Source organism: Mytilus galloprovincialis, chromosome 2 (genome assembly GCF_965363235.1).
Source record: "Mytilus galloprovincialis chromosome 2, xbMytGall1.hap1.1, whole genome shotgun sequence".
In the NCBI taxonomy this organism is placed as follows: Eukaryota; Metazoa; Mollusca; class Bivalvia; order Mytilida; family Mytilidae; genus Mytilus; species Mytilus galloprovincialis.
This window is the reverse complement of record NC_134839.1, coordinates 54,605,325-54,625,465: the sequence shown is the minus strand read 5'-3', so window position 1 is coordinate 54,625,465 and position 20,141 is coordinate 54,605,325. Positions and strand designations below refer to the sequence as shown.

Below are 20,141 nucleotides of genomic sequence, written 5' to 3'. Positions count from 1 at the left end.
TGTTCATACCAACAAACAACCATCTAAGGATCATACCTAATAACACGTGAAACTAGGGGAACAAAACTGCCAGCTTGGAAAAAATATAAGACACCACTGGGTTGTGTTCAACATCGTAGCAGCTAAATAATGCTACGTAGTACTACGTAGATTTATGACAATTGAACGTGTAGCTAGCCTAGCTGCTATCAATATCCATGTAGTATCTCGGCTAACTACACGTTCAATGTTCATACATCTACATAGCCCTATGTACATAGCCGCCACGATATTGACCACAACCCTGGTTAATACTTTATATATATTATTGAAACATTTTCGAATGCACTGGTTACAAAGTAGTATACTATATGCCTTTATACTACTATACTAGTTTTACATAAAATTTGATGGTCAAGCATGCTTTTGAAATTGGTGTGTCATTTATCCTCTGACATACATCATTTTAAAATCATAGTACATGTTCATGGGGGAAAAGGAAGGACGAGAACTGCTAATTAGAGAGATCGACTGTCACTCTCCTCTTTAGCCGGCTTATCTGTAAGGAATTCTTTATATAACTTCAAATAATAAGATATTAATGCATTAATGTCTGTTTATTTTTAAGGTTACCGACTGGATTTTTGGCATTTTGTGAATTGGTAAACATTTATTTATTTAAATATTAATGCTATTATTATTATATATAGTATTGACGTCATCGTATACAATTTAAAAACATTTTCTCCAGCCCTCGGAGTTCCATTTGTAAAAATTACTAGTCTAAATTACAATTAATGTTTACTTAACAGAAATGATGTTTTTAAAATACTAAATGAGACTAATTTGATATATCTATATCCTTTTATTCTTGAATCTTATAGAACACATTATTTTTACATCTTAACTTTAAATAAATTAAATGTGTATTGTTATAATTACAATATGAAAATGACCTATTTTAAACTCTATGGCGTCTTAACACCAAAGAATTATAAGTGTTAATCTGCCAATAATCCAATAATCTGATTGGCTTTTATGTATTCAAGATTTAATTCTATTTGGTTGTCGAGTCAGTTGTTTCATAAAGTTTCAGAATATGTACGTGGGACTAATGTGCAGCTTTAATTTGAAAAAAATATGAATATTTTGTGAAATTGTATTTGGAGAGTCTTTTTTTCGTGGTTACACAACCCCCCGAAATGCCGACAAGTTCGTCCGCAAGTTCTCTCTCTATGAGTTGGAGAACTTACAGTCCTGGAAGTACCTCGACAACTACGTCGACCAAATCAGTGGATTTAACACGTAAATCAACATCACCATATAAACCTAGTCGTGTGAGTACTTGTATTTTTAATTGTAATTTAGGACATTGAGGTTGCTACCATCGAGAATTGTCAATGAAATTTAAAAATGTTCATATGAATGGAAGGGCATTATCTAAAACGATAAACGTGCAAAGTGTTTTTTTTGCTACTTTTCATGAAAAAGGAAATGAGTAATTATACATCCTAAGTTTCAATAAATCTGTTAGGAAAAAATCTGACGAAACAATAGCAAGTATGTGAAATACAATGTTCAGTTGTCTGATTTTAAAGGAACTCGGAACATTCTGTTGTTGCATTATAACTCAAGTTGGATCTTATATTTTAATAGTATAAATCCGGCATAGGATCAGACGTGTTTAAAATAGATTTCAAGATAGATTCTTAAGAATTATCGTCAATTTCTATGTATTTTCAAGAAAATCAGAAGAGAGGATCACAACCTCTGTCCCCCTCTGAATCCGCCAAAGGAAATACTGTTATTTATTACGAATATGATACAACTTTGCCATACATAGATTCTCGTCCAAGTTTGGAATTTTCTATTTAGACCATTTGGGTTTTTATAAACGAATGTAGAGCGAGCGTGCTGTGAAATCGATATAACACGTTGCTAGTTTCTTTTAGCCTGGGAACCTGGTCAAGCATTCTCACGTCAGTCTACTGTAAAACCGTGAGCTAGTATCCCAGGCTAGTATACTTTATGTATGCATATATAAAAGAAGATGTGGTATGATTACCAATGACAATCTTCACAAGAAACCAAATGAATCAGAAAGTAACAACTATAGATCACCATACGGCCTATGACAATGAGCAAAGCCCATACAGTTTAGTCAGCTATTCAAGGCCCCGAAATGACAAATGTAAAACAATACAAACAAAAAAAAAAAACCTAACGGCATAATAAATGTACAAAAAATGAACGAAAAACAAATATGTAAAACAGCAACAAACGACAACCACTGAATTACAGGTTCCTGACTTGGGAAAGGCACATACAACCAGAATGTGGCAAAGTTTAACATCTTAGAGGGATCCCTACCCTCCCCCTCTCCCCCTTTAGCTAGGACAATGTTGTCACAGTACAACATGAGAACGAACTATAAAAATCAGTTGAAAAAGGCTTAACTCATCAGATGGATACAAATAGACACACATCTAACAAAACCACAGGGTGGACGTTGTCGGGTACTTGTACATTCCAACAACAAAAAGACACTTAGTACAGATCTAAATGTAATCCCAATTACTATAAGCTTGTTAAAAGACAATTAAATTGAAAATAAATCATGCATCTAAGACTAAATCCTCAATCAGTACATGGTTATTTGAAACAAAGTGTACTTTAATAATATGCTTTTTCTGTATGCCTTTTTGTGTTTTTTTGGTAACATACAATGTATGACGTGGCTCTGTACCTATGCATCCCGTTACTTTGTTATGTTCTATGATGATTTCTGTATTCTCGTCTTTCGTTTTTGCTAATGTACTTTTTTCTGTGTGCTTTTTTTTTGTGTTTTTGTTTGCATGTGACATGGCTCTGTCCGTATACCTCCCGTCATTTTGTTATTGTGTCATGGTGAATGTTTGTTTATTTATCTGTTTGTTTTTATAGTGATTAAGATAACAAATAACACAACGTCGACTGCTGTACACCTATTTTTTTTTACATTTTGACCTATTATGTATGTTTTTTTTTGTTCACACATCGTTGTCAATATAATAGAATTTTATACGACTGTCATAAAAGTGAGAGGTTTACCTAACTACAAAACCAGGTATAATCCATCATTTTCTACATAAGAAAATGCGTGTACGAAGTCATGAATGTGACAGTTGTTGTCCATTGGTTCGATGTGTTTGAATTTTTGATTTTGCAATTTGATTAGGGACTTTCCTTTTTGAATTTCCCTCGGAGTTCAGTATTTTTTGTGATTTTACTTTTTCCTTTAAAATTTTCATTTCAAATAACTTTACCATACCCTCAAACCTTAATGACAAAAATTGATATCAATATGAATGTGACTGAAACACCAACAATCAATCATTTATTATATGTAGAACTTGTTACAGTGATTAGAGTTATCGTTCGTTTAACGTAAATGCCGAACACCATGCATGTATTTAAACCAGTTACAAAAACAGTTATTTTTGTTGTTGTTATTATTTATTTTATGTCACAAGTATCATGCTACTTATATGACAATAAAGAATAATGATGATAATGAAATATTTTATCTAATGATATGACTTTTGCTCCAATAGTCCAAATCACCATAAACATTGCCATGTGTTATTTTCTTCTCCTATCTAACATAATCGTTCCCCATGCCGTTACAAACTAATTTCCCTTTCTTTATATTCCTTGTCGATCCACTTTCCAGAAGTAATTGTTACAGAAGGTAAAGCAGAAAACAATCATTCAAACCATCTGTCGGTTTAAGACGAGCGGAGCAGAGTGATACAAACATAGAAAACAACATTATGCAAATGTAGATTATAATAGTCACAAATTGATAAATGCGCAATTAAGGCTAAATGATAATGTATTTGAAATAGGTGCAACCAATTAATTAAATGTTTTTTCCTTTTTTTCTTCTCAGGTTACGGTTGCACCGGCTGATAATATGGGTATGAAATTTCCGTCATGGAGAGAACCTAAACCACTACGTCCATCCCGTCCAAGTACAGCAATAGAAACACCAACACAGAGCATGACGCCATTTGTGAGACCTCGGTCGTACGTGCCTAAGGAAAAGAACTTATTGTCAAGATTATCAAAACCGACCACAGCTACTAAACTTAAGACTCTAGAATTCAACAGAAGGATTAATTTTATTGACTGTACTAAATATTTTTCCTGGTCAAATATGAAGCTTTACCAGGACCAAACTAGGATGTTTTATACTAGAAATGGTGGTTTAAGAAATTCAGCTAAATCTACATCTAGTTCAAGGACAATGTCCTCTCCGAAGAAAGTGTGGTAGATTTGACTTTTATTTTATATTTACCGGGCAAGAAGGCAAATACTCATCAAACCATCATAAAGTTCACAAAAATGGCGTTATAACTACATTGCGTGTGTTTTAGATGTGGAAAAATATCATCAGAATAACAACATAAAAACACTTTGCATCATGATAGCAAACAATGATTTTATAACTGTGCATATTTGTGGTTTGATGCGTTGAATAATTCAGTTCATTTCAAGTAATTATTATCTTCCATGAATAGATGACAATAATTAATATACTTCACGTTGAAATGCCAGATATTGGTTGGCTAAATACGAGTGAGATTATTTACTCTTTCCAATTGCTTAGCGGGAGAACATGTTTTGTATGTCATCCTCTCGTGTAGACCAATTGTTATGTATAAAAAATCATATCTTATTTGACTTTATATATTGTGATTTGTATTCATACTTACACTATCTGTAACCTTCTTACAATTTTCTGGTATAAGATAAAGTTTACATTTAATTCATGTAGACTATATCAACAAAGTTATTACCGCCATTAACAATATACATTGGTTCATACATTATGTCTAGTTTGAAATCGTCACGAGTCAAGAAATAATTATAAAAAAAATATACGGACTACCATAAGGTTGCAACCACTACCAAGTTCACTTAGAAGAGTTGGCATTAATATTTGAACAACCACATCAGAGATAGGATTAGGGACAAACAGGTGGATACGTATCGTGGTTATTATAGATATTTAGACTTTGGTCCTTCTAAATGAATTCTAGGCAGTTTTTAAAAGTCAACCAAGTTTATAGCGAAGTACTACCGAAACTAGAACGTCTGCTTCATATTTTAATCCTTTCTTAGAGGATAACAATGATTGGCGACTTCTAACTAGATCCTATGACAAACTTAAGGTTTCCAAATGTAAACTTTTCTCTACAGTTCAAAACACTATATCCCATCGTGGGTTTGAATATCCTTTTTGTATCTTCTGCCACTTTTAATGAGGAACACGGACTCAAATCGACACTATATAAATAACACATAGCTGAGAGGGTGATAGAGCAGATTGTTACCCCGAGAAAACAGTGTCAACCGCGGCGAATCTGCTCTATCACCCTCCCAGCTATGTTTTATTTAATTTATTATACTGATTGTCCTATCACTATTGTCTTTTACAAATTAATTTTATTTTGAAAGTAATTTCTATGAGGTCATGTGCATAACCTACGTTAGGAGTATTAGAAAAAACAACAAAATTTAGGCAAGATGTTTTATTTTTTTTGTTTTGACAGTCAAAAAATAAAATTTGAGTCAAAACGTAGAACTTTTAAAGCATTGTAGTCAATTACTTGATGTAAATTCAATTCATTGTCCTTTAAATTGTCGATTTATGATTTGTCTTGACGAGAGGGTGACATTAAAAAAAATTGTCACCCGCTCAGCCATGTGAGTAAATTAACACCCTCGTATTAGCCAATCAAAATATGGCATTTTAACGTGAAGTATAAAAATATATAATTAGTTATCAAAGGTACCAGGCTTATAATTCAATACGTCAGACGCGCGTTTCGTCTTTATAAGATTCATCAGTGACGCTCAGATCAAAATAGTTATAAAGCCAAACAAGTACCAAGTTGAAGAGCATTGTGGATCCAAAATATATAAGTCTTAAATCACTAGCACATGTTTTCGCGGTCAAAGATACTTAGATATCAGAATAGTCCTCTAATATGTAAATTGTATTGATCATTCTCGATTTTCATAAATTGTTTTGTTAAAATTAGATCGTTAGTTTCTGATTTGAATGGTAACACTTTTCTTAAGTCTTGGCCTTTTATAGCCAAATTTGTGGTATGGGTTTTCATGACATTTCACTTATCCTTTTCTATTGTCAATTATGTGTTGGATATTGTACAAAAAAAATCTGTGACAAATAAAATGCATGCATTTAAGGAGGAAGACCTAGGTTAAGGGAAATAACTCTTAAAATCATCAGTACGTTTGTGTCAACCATTTTCATAAATATATTTTAAGCTTCTAGGTTACATAGATTATTTTCAATCTGTTTCAGGTAAATGCTTAAAATACATTGAACTTGTACGATTCGCTCGTGTATGTAACAATGTTTTAGATTTTAACGAGAGAAATTTATGTATTACTGAAAAATAATTACACCAGGGTTTTCGATATCACAAACGAGTCAAAACATTTACTAAATTTTATCATCGGTGTAAAGACATCATTCGTAAATATAGCTCAACATGCAGACTTATAATACGTTCAGGTATTTCACATCCAATTTTTTATGGAAATATTCTTTATAAAGCACAAAGGTGTCAGTATTCACCTCAGAAACTTACAAAACCTTTGAATAGACTTATTAAGAAGGGATATAATTACGATACTGTTGTCAAGTCATTAAAGATTGCATATTTTGGCGTTAATATTGAGTCACTGATAAGGTCTTTGCATCGGAACTAAACACATTTATTCTAAAAACAGTTGTTGGCATGACACAGGTTATGTTCTCCTCATATATGTTATGATAGTATGATACTAAACCCCTAACGGGAAGGATTGTGCCTGATGTTCATATGGTGAAATCATAATCTTTCAGTCAGTTTAATTGAAGTCTGGAGCTGGCATGTCAGTTAACTGCTAGTAGTCTGTTGTTATTTATGTATTATTGTCATTTTGTATATTTTTTTTGGTTACATCTTCTGACATCAGACTCGGACTTCTCTTGAACTGAATTTTAATGTGCGTATTGTTATGCGTTTGCTTTTCTACATTGGTTAGAGGTATAGGGGGATGGTTGAGATCTCACAAACATGTTTAACCCCGCCGCATTTTTGCGCCTGTCCCAAGTCAGGAGCCTCTGGCCTTTGTTAGTCTTGTATTATTTTAATTTTAGTTTCTTGTGTACAATTTGGAAATTAGTATGGCGTTCATTATCACTGGACTAGTATATATTTGTTTAGGGGCCAGCTGAAGGACGCCTCCGGGTGCGGGAATTTCTCGCTACATTGAAGACCTGTTGGTGACCCTCTGCTGTTGTTTTTTTATTTGGTCGGGTTGTTGTCTCTTTGACACATTCCCCATTTCCATTCTCAATTTTATGAAACGTGAATTTTACAAACACATAACTGATTTAAAGAGTTATCTCCCTGAACCAAGGTCTATCGCCTTAAAGCTACACGAGATCTTTCCATACACCAATTCATAAAGTGTTCTTATATCCTCATCCAAACTTTTCCAAGACATCTTCCAGTTGTACACATCTCATTTACCGAGCATGTAATCTTCGCAATGTCACGGGTTCGTTCATTGTAAAATAGTAGTATACTCCTATTGCGCATAAAAGATGAACATTATTTCTGCATGTTTTGCTTTGAAAGCCATAAGTAACTAAACTCATCATAGATACCAGGATTGTAACTTTATATTTGCACCAGAAGTGCGTTTCGTCAACAACAGACTGACCAGTGACGCTCGAATAAAAAAAAAGTTAAAAAGGCTAAAACAAGTACGAAGTTGAAGAGCATTGAGGATAACAAATTCCTAAACGCTTTGCCAAATACAACTAATCTAATCTATTCCTGAGGTAGAAAATCCTTATTATTTCGGAAATTCAAAGTTTTGTAAACAGATAATTTATAACCATGACCATATCAATTATAATTCATGTCAACACAGAAGTGCTAGTGATACCCCCGGTGAATAAAAACTCAACCAGCAGTGACCCAGTGGTTGTAAATAAACTCATCATAGATACTAGAATTGAAATTTTATATCGGACGCGCGTTTTGTTTTCCAAAGATTCATCAGCGACGCTCGAATAAAAAGGCAAAAACAAGTACGAAGTTGAAGAACATTGAGGACCAAATTATACTTACAAAAATGAGTATGCACACGTTGTATTTTATTAACTTATTATTTATACATAAAAAGTATTTAAAATTGGACAGTTGATCGGTCCACAATTTTAAGATGATTATAAATCAAATTAACAAAGTTTAAAATAATGAGATAATTAAATATCACTTGTGCAATAAGCATTCACAGAAGATAAAACAATAAACAATTATAATCATTTGTGAAATACCAAGGGAACCATATTTTACTGCAAAGGGGGGTAATTGTATCACATTGTGGTCATTCGATTGTAAATGTCGCTTTTTGTCTGCATTGAACCTGTAAATCAACGAAATATAAACTTTTAAATAATGTCCTTCTTCCTGACCACCCCCTCCCCCAAACGAACAACAGTTATCATTTAGCGTTAGAGGTACACCATAAACTGTTGAAATTAGCATTTGTTTTGAAATTGTCGTTAAATTTAGAGTGTCATACTTCATGTATTTCATTTAAAAAACTGTTCGTGGTATACGTATTAAGAAAATCCATGCTTCAGCAATTCCCATGCAAATCTGTGTAACCGTGATACATATAAGCCAGGTATCGGCCGTAAGTGTATTTTAAATATAGTTGTTTATTAAAATGTGTTTTAAATTTATTTGCAATATGCATTCAGATAAATTTCCTTAAGAAAAGTATGCTCTTTACTGGATAAATTATAGACTCTCGGCGTTCTCTCTGGAATGAAATACATGGTCCCTTTACTTTCTTCGTTTGTATTGCAATTTTGCAATGTTTAAAAATTTAAACTGTATTTTATTGATTACTAGCCTCTGAGTTATATATCCGTCACACATCAAAAATCCAAAATTACGATAATTTAAAGATAAACTAAGTTTGAAAGGATAATCTCTTTTATGGGCTATTTAAGATGTTCATGTATATACTTTTTTAGTTATAAATAGAAATAAATTGGTAAACATTAAAAAGGTAGTAGAGCGTTCCCGAGGAAACATCAACAACAGTGACTGCTGTACGCTATTCTTGCATCCTGCTTGTATAAAGCTAACTCATCGGCTCACTTATTCTGTGTTAATGTAAAAGGTAGGAGAGCGTTCCCGAGGAATCAACAGCCACGGTGAGTGCCGAAAGTTATTTTTGCATATCTCATATGACTTTTAACGCGTATATAGCTAGCTTCTACAACGGTGTTGTGCTGCTATCGTTCAGCGTTAGAAGTTCATCGTAAAAACGTATGAAACAATAGAGAGGTTGAGATCGGAAACTTGTACCGGTACCGGTACGTGAAACTTGTATTTTTTCGTATTACGTCACTAGAATTGGAGTGTCACGTGATTTTCGCCAACGTTACAAGTTGATCAAAACGTGTGCAGAGACTGCTACAAGTAAGTGTTACCCGTGTGGGTTTAACGATGCCTTTTGACTTTGTATAGGAACAAAACTATAAATGTTAAAATTTTAAGCATGTGTTGTATCACATTTCTTCAAAATATTATTAATTCAGCATAATAGACTGCATGAATCACGTCTGTTTTGGGGAAAATGAATCAGGCGGCGCCATTTGCATTTTTGCAAAATTGGCGCCATTGGTCTTTGACTTTGTGACATAAATATGATTCAGATTTATTTTCACACCAATTTAACTGAAACTTGGCTTTTAAAAACGTCTTTTTAAACAAGTTATTGATTTAAATTTTGGTGCCCTTCAAACTATTACATGCGAAAAGTGCCGTAAGTTTCGGTGACAAAAGTAAACAGGTGCCCGACGACGTACAACCACAAAAATTTGTAAAAATCGGATCGAGGGAGGGTTTTTTTCGGGGGTTGGAACCCCCCCTTTTTTACGATTATGCATTTAAATTGGGAGATGTGGTTTGAACCCCCTTTATCCTGGGTTCGGACCCCCCTTTTAAAATGGCTGGATCCGCCCCTGCTAACCAATTTACTTTAAATCCGATGCCTCGTGTATAGAGAGTGCCACGCACTATGCTCGTAAGAGTTCTTACAACAACACTTGGAGGGGTCCGTAGGCGGCCTGTTGCAAGGCAAAATGTCTGTCCCTATCCAATTTCCACTCATTTTACAGTGACAGTCTAAACTTCCCCGAATGGCCTCTATTAAACTTACAGGACCTACCTATTGTATTTGTTGTTTATTTGTTCTCGTCCTGAACATGCATGAAATATTTGCCACTGGACGTTAAGCAACCAACAATAAATCATCTTTAATAAGTTTATCCTCTATCAAACTTTAATAAACTGGTTGCTTTTATATATATGGAAGTGACCTTTTCAAACAAGTATACTGAACATTATATAACAATAGTAGCTACATAACATGTAGGGTGTTGCAGGGCTCTTGTACATGTAAATTGACGAACAAATTGTTTACCATCTTCATTTGATTAATTGTTTACCATTGACATTGTGCCATTACATCCACACCTTTATGAACTGTTTATCACTTTTCTCCAAGGCCTTTTCCTTCATTAGTTGCCATTTTCTATTGTTATTTAATATTTCATGACCTATAGGGCCCTTTAAGCATAAGAAAATGAAATATTACACAAAACAGAGGATTTTGTCTTTATGATTGCTAAATATGTGCTAAGTTTAAACTGTAATATCAAAATGTAGCAAAAATTCAAGTTTTGAACTCTTTACATTTTTTTAAAAATCGAATCTTAACATTATTGATTTTGCATACATGTTTTTATTGTAGCAAAGGCATGGCATTACCCAAACTTTTTAGGAAAACACAGGTGAGATTCTCAGCAAAGGATGATTTGAACCTACTAAAGGAGGTGTTGGCTGAAAACCCATACAAGGACAAAACAAAATGGGAAGTTGTTGCCCAAAACGTAAAGGAAAATGTTGATAAAGTATTTAATGTAACATCCAGGAGAGTGAGAGAAAGGACACAGTTACTGTTGCAGCAGTTTCAGAAAGAAAACTATGAAGCACTAAAAAGGTAAATAAAATAGTATTTGACTTTGTTTATACATTTTAAAACAGGTACATTTAACATGTTTAACACACAAAAAAAAGTTGAAATTCAGATTGAATCAGACAGAGTGTACATGTTTGTACAAGACTAATCGGCATTTTGAACAGATATATCATGTTCTGGAGGTGTTTTTGCAAAAAATACCAGTCAAGAGAAGGCCAATATCTTCTCATTTTATGTATGGTCGTGGTCTTAAGAAAGAGCTTCCCATGCTTCTCTCCTACCATGCCTACCCTGCATTTTATTCTTGAATAGCCATTTTCTTAATTCTTTCCTTGGTTTAATTGCAGTTCTAAATAAATAGTTAAATAGTTATTCATGTAGATTCCCAATACATTGTAGATCTGGAACAGAAGAAGAATACACAGAAAAACAACAACTTCTTCAAGAAATTCAGTCATTAGCTGAAGAAGAAGACAAAGAACAGAAGGAAAAAGCTCAACAGAAGGACAAGGATGAACACTCTGCAAAACTGATCAGAAAAAGGGCAATGGAAGCCCTTACCCCAGTAAAGATCTCAAATGGTACGCTGTATTCATTTTCTGTAATGTATTTAGAATAAAACATGTAAAATAAAAAGAAACTCGTGAATTTTTAGTAGGTATATATAGCAGCCTGAAATGATAAAAATAAAAATATGAAAATAAGATGATGTGGTTTGATTGCCAATGAGACTATCCACCAAAGTTGAAATGAAGTTGGTGTTAGCAATTATAGATAACTATATGGCCTTCAACAATAGAAAAACACAAAACGTATAAGACTTGCAAGAAAGTGGATTTCTACCAAATTTAGGCCTAGGAAACAGAATATAAGAAGGAGAATATCTGGCTACAATATATATATATATATAAACCTTGTTTTGATTAAAAAAAAAAACCAAGATATACTAACCGGTTATGTAATTGTAGATAGAAAGTAACGGCATATGCTTTAACAATATTATGTTTGAAAAGTAAAATTGTTACATTAATTTCTTCTTGTAGACAGTGAAGGTGTAACAGTAACACCCAGTAAGATCACCAAAATAAAGGGTAATGAATCTATTATGTCGTACCTTAAAGAAAAATGTGATGTCGAAAAAGACATCAAAATGGAAGAAGTGAGCATACGGAAAGAGGAATTGAAGCTGGAGAGGGAAAGGTTTGAGCTGGAAAGGGAAGAGAGGAAACAGAAGATAGAAAATGACAAACAACAACAGCTTTTATTGATGGAACTTATCAAAACTGTAAAAAAATCTTAAATAAATCAAAAGCAACTGCATTTTAATTTTACTTTTAATTTAGTAGTCTATGTGATGATAAGAATTGGAAATCGTTGAAAATGTTATATTTGAAGAAATAAATACTATATTGTTACGTTATTTAGACTAATTTAATTGTCCATATTTAAACTACAGACATTCATCACTTTACGTCTGGTATAATTAATTTTAAAAACCAAGATGGCCACTGTTGCTAAAAATGTTTTTATTAAAGTAATATGTTGCAGGATTGCCAATGAGAAAATTATCCACCAAAGAACGAAGATGTAAACAACTATATGGTAATATACTGCCTTCAAAAATAAAAAAAAACATACCATATATCAAAGGCCCAGCCATGACAAAATGTGAAAAAAATTCAAAAGAGAAAACTTACAGCCTGATTTTATCTAAAAACTGCAACAGAAAAAAACAAATACAATCATGTAAGGCAGGCAGCAACATATGACGACCACTGAATTACAAGGTCACATCTTGGGATAGGCACATAAAGGGTTTAATTTGCTTGTGAGCATTTATCCCTCCTCCTAATTGACCCACGAAATAACCATTTCTAAATTCTCGTCCGGGGGATGTGGAAAGGGTGTGATTTATTTAAGTTTTTCTATTTTTTTCGGAAAAAATAATTCTATAAATTCAGAAACTATCGAGAGTAATGGGACCAGATAACTATCAAAATAATAAGAACTCTCATTCTGAAATTATATTAAGATAAAAAAAAATTCAAGGAGATATCTTTTACAAAAACTATTTATTAAAATAATGGAATCCATTCTACTGATCAATGAAAAAACGCAAATGTCCATATACATTTATGCCTATTGGAGGTACTCTTCTAGGGTTGGTGGATTTAATCCAAAGAATGTTCCTGTCTCGCTGCCATATAAACAAGTATGACAGTTGGTGAATATAGTTGCTACAAAGTAATATTTGCCAACTGGCTGCAAGTACAACTTGAGGTTTTTCTTGAAATCAAGAAATGCAAATAAGGAAAGGACTTTGCCAAATGTCCATTCAACAGAAACACGGACTGCTGACATGCGTTTATTAAATTCTTGTTCTTCTGCAGTAAGTGCTGCTCCTCTGTATGGAGCAATCAAATGGGGCCTTAGAGGATACGCTGGGTCACCATAAAGGGAATATGGCGTTCCATCTACCCTGTTCATTGTGCCTTCCAGCTGATTCATAAGACCGCTCTCCCGCAGCATACCCGAGTCATGTCTCCTGCCTTCTATTGGCCCAGATAAATTTGCCACTAGTCCATTTGGTGCAACAACTGACTGGAACTTCAATCCATGCACACGCTTGTGACCGCTATACACAATTCGTTGATGCCTGGTTGGTCTACATATTGGCATTACTGTGCCATCAATAAATCCCCAACAGTTAAGAAGAGGTGATCCTCTCTCATGAATGACCTCTGCAAATGTACGAAGGTACTCTTCAGACAGCCACTCTTGATCTAGGGAAGTTAGTTTTTGACTGGTATTGTCATAAATTATGTCTAGCGTCTTGGAAAGAATGTAAGATAATTCATACAACGGCCTTTGAAAAATTGGAGAGATATCTTCAAGTCTATTAGGATATGAAAGTCTTCTCAAAACTATACAAAGCCCTTCTATGCCACTTGCAACTGTTCCATTGTTACATACAATTTTTAGTGGGATTCCCAAAGCAACACGCAGTCTATCAATGTCCTGTTTCTCAAATCGAAACATAAATCTGCATTGTTCATTAGTGAGAACCTCCAAATTAATTTTTTCTCCATTGTATACATTGCCGTGAGACTGGTTCATTTCAGTTGAAATAAGGACCAACTCGTCCTTATCTTCAATAGCAGACAACAAGAGAATCTCGGCAGAAGACATATTGAGCTAGAAGAAAGTGAGGAATAAGCCAGCCAATGAAATTGTTGTTTTCAAAACCGCAATTCAGTCATACAAGTATCCGTACACGTAAAAAAAATCTCAAGCAAGCACTAGATATTTCTTCCGTGTACGTCTAGGTACACGTACCAGTACACGTGCGACAGCGAAATCTCAACAAAAAATCTAGACGTTTCTTCGTGTACGTGTACGTGTGGCTACAAGTACCCGTACACGTACAAGTTTCCAATCTCAACCTCTCTAATATCTGCCAAAACGCATCTTACGTATTCTACATGTCCTCTGCAAATGTTACCTCCAAATAGTTCCTTTCGCAAACAATTATCCCTTGTGACATGGGAAGTACAAATATCTCCTGCTGGAATAACTTCCCCTACTTGTAACATTTTTAAATGCAATTCAGGATAAAAAAAAAACCTCCAAAACATATCTTTTCTAAGAAGATATCTCCGGAATATATCAGCAGGCAGTCTTGCCCGTAAGAGTTTGGCCATAACCTCTTAAAGAGATTCTTTACAGTAAGAAGAACTGAAATGTGTAAATATAGTGGACCATTTATAGTGGGTAAAAATCTAAAATGAAATTTATGAGTTTTCTTGTTTCATTTAGGTAGTCAACTACAAAGTGTCCAGAATCAGCATTTAGTTGTAGTTGTTGTTAAAATGTGTTTATCTACGATAGATTTGCTATACAAATAAGGAGACGTGGTATGAATGCCAATGATACAGCTATCCATCCACGTTCAAATGAAGTGAATGTAAGCAATCAATTCATAAACAACTTTACTACCGTGAACAATTAAAAAAACACATACCGTATACTGGGAGTCGGTTAAAAAAAGCCCCGTCGGCCGACATAAATAATATGAAACATTCAAATGTGAAAACTAACGTTCTAATTCATAACAAACAGTTTACAAAAAAAAAACAAATAGGGTAGACATAAACCAACGATAACCTCTGAACTACAAGCACATGACTACTGACTAGTTCGTGTTTATTTATGATCTGTTCGATTTTTTTGCCATGGTGTTGTCTGCCTTCGACTTATGACTCTTAGTTACCTCTTTCGTCCATCTTAGTTCTTTCTTCCACCGGAAGTAAGCAGAACTTACATCGTTCTATAACTAGATAAAAGTAACCAAGTACTACAAGGAATGTAGCTGTATGCCTTTAGGTTGGAAAGAATCAACCAACATGATCAACAAGTAATCAGAAAAATCTTAAATATTGATACACTGGGTCTCCCATGATGTTTTGTGCAGGTTTAGAAGAATGATAAAAATCGTATAACTATGTTTGTCTTTGTTTTAGATTCTAAACTAAGCCTACAAAAATCGTCTATTTTCTATGAAAGATAACCACTGATCACTATGGAAATGAAAGGTAAATAATAACATTATATTGACATATTTTCTTATCCTTATTTCTGTATATTAAAAATGTATGATATTTATTAACAAAAAATGTACACCAAAAATATACAATTTTTATAAAAAATATCTTGTACAAAAAATATTGAAACAACATAACATAATACTTTCTAAAACTCTCACCCGAGAGGGAAAAGCAATTTGTAAAACGATCAAAACATTAAAAAAAAACTTCTTCAAAGCGGTTAAAAATCAAAAAAAAAACAGAAAATTCTTATAATTAAAAAATCGTCAATGTAGTAGTGCTGATTCTATATGTTTTGTAGGACCAAGTTATACCAACATATCAGGGCAGAGATGGCGGATAATAGCAATTTTACTCGGACTGTTGTCTATGGGTTTAGCTATAGCACTCATCGTTGTAATCATAAAGAACAACAAAAATGACAAGCTAGAAAGCGGAAAATGTCAAACCACTAGTGAAAAATACGGGAAAATAAACCTTGAACTATCAAATACCAGTTCTGTATTTGTTCATCTGACAAGAGCTGAAATTGAAGGACTGCGATCGTTTTTGTACAATCAACACGAACTGAATCTCGTAGATCTAAAAGATATAAACGTAGACAAAAATTTTATTTTCTTAAGTGATTTATATTTACCCGATAAAAAAGATGTCTTAAATTACCTTGATAAGAATGGACAGAAACCACCAAGAGAAGCTCATGTTATTATATTCAGAGGAAATGAACAACCACCATACATGCAAGAAGTAATAGTTGGTCCACTACCAACGCCAACACACTACCGATCCGTGCCATTTAGGCCTGAGAAAATCCCATTTGTATATCGCCCACCATTTAGCGGAAATGAATATTACAAAATGATAACATATTTAAGGGAAAACATAGATCCTTTTCTTGGTGTCATGTTCATGGATATTTTTGGCGCACGACTTACAAATTGTAATAATGCTTGTCTTCAATTTGGAAATGGTGTGCACGTATCTCCTACACTCTCTGGCGAAAACAAAAGGAAAGTATGGACGTCATTAAATCATATTTCAGAGTATTCAGGATTCCGGTTATTAGATTTTTCTGTACTTGTTGATATAGATATGAAAATATTTACTATTGAAAAGATTTGGTTTAATAGTACAATATTCAATAACATAACTGAAGTGTTAACATTCTATAATCAAAACAAAGAAACTATTCCCAAAATTCCACTGCCCGTGTATAGCTCTGACGATTTTTCTACTTTAAATCAGCGAGGCATTCCTCCAATGGATCCACCGCTTAGAAACCCAAAGCAGTTTTCGCCTGATGGTAAGCGATACAATGTCCAAGGACATCATGTCGAATACATGTTTTGGAAATTTGATTTTCGAATGTCTACAATACATGGACCACAGTTGTATGATATCCGATTTAAAAACGAACGGATTGCTTATGAACTTAGTATACAGGAAATAGCTGTTTTTTATTCTGGTTTTAAACCAAATGACATTTTAGCACAATTTCTGGATAGTATTGCACTTATAGGCTTGCAATCAAAAGTTTTATTTCCTGGTGTCGACTGTCCTGAAGATGCAACCCTTATTGGCTCTAGTTTCCATGTCGGAGGTGAAAGTTCTTATGAACTTACGACTTCGTTTTGTCTGTTTGAATTGAATACAGGTATGCCACTTAGGCGGCATCATTCTTACTGGTTTAGTAATGGTAGATTTTACGAAGGAATGGAAAATATAGTTCTTGTCTTAAGGACCATTCCTACAATTGGCAATTATGACTATATAATAGATTTTATTTTCTATCCTAATGGAGCGCTAGAAGTGAAGGTGACGAGCACTGGTTATGTACGGGCGTTATTTTATACAAAAGGTGACGAAAAATATTCATTCCAGCTGCATGATAATTTTGGCGCGCCTATTCATCATCATCTTTTTCATATAAAAGCCGATCTAGATATAAAGGGTACATCAAATAGATTTGCAACATTAGATATTAACACAGAAGAGATAGAAAACCAGTTCTCTGAAGTTCCGGTTGAACAAATTATCCAACTCAAATTTAACACATCTGTCAAAAAAACGGAAAAAGACGCAGCTTACCGTTTTAACTTCGATGCCCCAAAGTACCTAGTCATGTACAACGAACAAATGAAAGATAACTATGGTAATGTTAAAAGTTATAGAATTTTAAATAAAGGCATGACTTATCAGTTATTACCAAGAGGATACGGAAATGAACCTATAGCCAGTTGGGCACGTTACCAAATGGCAGTTACTAAATATAACGACTCTGAACGAACAAGTTCTTCTGTTTATGGTTCTTTGGATATAAAAGAACCAGTAGTAGATTTCCAGAAATACATTGACGACAACGATTCTATTTTAGATGAAGTAAGTCTTAATATAAGCAATGTGTTTATAAATATTTTATTTTACAATGGATGTATCAACGAAAAAAAGTAAACCAAGAACAAATATTACAAAGAAAACAGAGTCCGAATATAATTGAAAAAAAGAACACATGTAAATTTTCATTTGCTTATCACTTCGATATAATTTGTAGTTTTAACATACCATTTACCTTTCAATACATTGACTGAACATAATATTGTTTCCTATCTTAACTAAAATTCAGCTCTTAAATGTTTTTTTCTCTCAAGGATTTGGTAGCCTGGATTACTATGGGTCAATATCACATTCCACACACAGAAGATCTTCCTGTCACAACATCACCTGGTATGGATAATAGTTGTTTATTCTTGCCCTATAATTATTTTGCTGAAGATGCAGCTATTTCCTCTAAAAATGCTGTACGTGTAGAGCCGATAGAAAGGTCCAAAAGGGGATCAACTGTAAGAGTACAGCGTTATGGCGTGAAACGGGAGTCCACATGTCTGCCAGCTGATCATAACTATGACGAACTAATAAAGCAATATCCGAGATGGATTATCGATAATTGAATAATAAGAATAAAACAAGACACTTTAATTTGATGTCCCTTTTCTAATGTTATAAATTAGAACTTCTGATATTTGATGTCTTTATTAGTAAATTATACCTTGTGATCTTCATAATTTACCAGACGCACAAGTATATTGGTATTTCCAGTCAGTATATCATGGAATCATTAAAATACAAGCATAAGGATACGATCACACGAAACTAGCCGATAAAAAGTTAAAATTAAAATCATCTGAATTTAGCAACAGGTTTAACCCCGCCGCATTTGTGCACCTGTCCTAAGTCAGGAGCCTCAGGCCTTTGTTAGTCTTGTATTATTTTTAATTTTAGTTTCTTGTGTACAATTTGGAGTTTAGTATGGCGTTCATTATCACTGAACTAGTATACATATTTGTTTATGGGCCAGCTGAAGGACGCTTCCGGGTGCGGAAATTTCTCGCTGCATTGAAGACCTGTTGGAGACCTTCTGCTGTTGTCTGTTCTATGGTCAGGTTGTTGTCTCTTTGACACATTCCTCATTTCCATTTTCAATTTTATTTTCATCTGAATTCAGCAATCATGAAAACAAACGTTGTAGAATTGTTGTAGAAATAAGTTCAAAGTTATGCTTTGAGATTAAATTACAGAGCATTTGATTCAAATTATTTTTATACTAGCTGTGTATGTTACAGAAATGTACAGGATATTAGTATAGACACAAAGTAAGAAGCTAGAACGATACAAGCAAAATAAAACGACAAAACTGAGAGAAATACAATAAGCACTTCTAATGCAGGGAGTCAAATTCAAACGAACCGTATCTTATGTAGTCTCTTATATACAATTGATACCTAAAGTAATGATTATGAAAACAAAAAACCTAATCATATACTAGTATACCCTTTTTTGTATATCGACGTATGATTACAAAGATTTTGACTACGAGTATCTTACTAAACCATTCAAAATACTGAATTTGGTGTTTCAAACACAACTAATCTGAGTACTGAAAACGGTTTATGATGGAAGGTCGGGCTTATGATTGAACTTTCTAGACGCGTGTTTCCGACTTCAATAACAGTAGCATACAATTATAAACATGTAAAACACCTAATATGTCACGAATCTAAAAAGCACTGAAAATCAAAAAACAATGTTCCCAATATCACTCAGGCAAATTACCGGTATGTCTTAGAAATAAAAACTCATCAAATACCAGTTGGAAGGTTAAATCAAATACGAAGATGAAGAGCATTAAAAACTCCATATTCCGAAAAAGTTGTGTCTAATACGTCTTGAACACTGTAATATTCGTAACGATTTTGATATTTAATGAACAATGGTGCTGAAAACATACGTATTATATATTTCATCCAATACTTACATTTTATATATCCCACTGAACTTGAAATTAAGGATACTACTGATACTAGAAGGACTGCTTCATACCTTGATCTTTTCCTCAATATTGACACAGACGGACGACTTCACACGAAA

At 33.7% G+C, this 20,141-nt stretch overlaps 2 protein-coding genes and 1 long non-coding RNA gene across 5 annotated transcripts; all 3 read left to right on the top strand.

Moving 5' to 3' along the window:
* The first annotated feature begins 985 nt into the window (after positions 1–985).
* Positions 986–4,699, top strand: LOC143063863 (uncharacterized). Its single transcript, XR_012975119.1, has 2 exons — positions 986–1,316; positions 3,911–4,699. It is a non-coding gene; the product is annotated as an uncharacterized LOC143063863 (long non-coding RNA).
* Positions 4,700–9,103: 4,404 nt separating this feature from the next.
* Positions 9,104–18,692, top strand: LOC143063860 (putative amine oxidase [copper-containing]). Of its 2 annotated transcripts, none has more exons than XM_076236276.1 (4): positions 9,104–9,280; positions 15,633–15,704; positions 16,018–18,095; positions 18,365–18,692. In XM_076236276.1, exons 2-4 carry the CDS (start codon positions 15,692–15,694, stop codon positions 18,662–18,664), a joined length of 2,391 nt encoding a protein of 796 aa, XP_076092391.1. In that variant the 5' UTR covers positions 9,104–9,280; positions 15,633–15,691; the 3' UTR covers positions 18,665–18,692. The 2 variants fall into 2 exon arrangements, with proteins under 2 accessions (XP_076092391.1, XP_076092392.1); XM_076236277.1 differs by lacking the exon at positions 9,104–9,280 and adding an exon at positions 14,958–15,076.
* On the top strand, positions 9,402–12,532 carry LOC143063862 (uncharacterized). Of its 2 annotated transcripts, XM_076236278.1 has the most exons (4): positions 9,402–9,548; positions 10,885–11,133; positions 11,512–11,693; positions 12,156–12,532. In XM_076236278.1, the coding sequence occupies exons 2-4, from the start codon at positions 10,892–10,894 to the stop codon at positions 12,410–12,412; spliced, it is 681 nt and encodes a 226-aa protein (XP_076092393.1). In that variant the 5' UTR covers positions 9,402–9,548; positions 10,885–10,891; the 3' UTR covers positions 12,413–12,532. The 2 variants fall into 2 exon arrangements, with proteins under 2 accessions (XP_076092393.1, XP_076092394.1); XM_076236279.1 differs by lacking the exon at positions 9,402–9,548 and having other exon boundaries at positions 9,966–11,133.
* Positions 18,693–20,141: the final 1,449 nt, after the last annotated feature.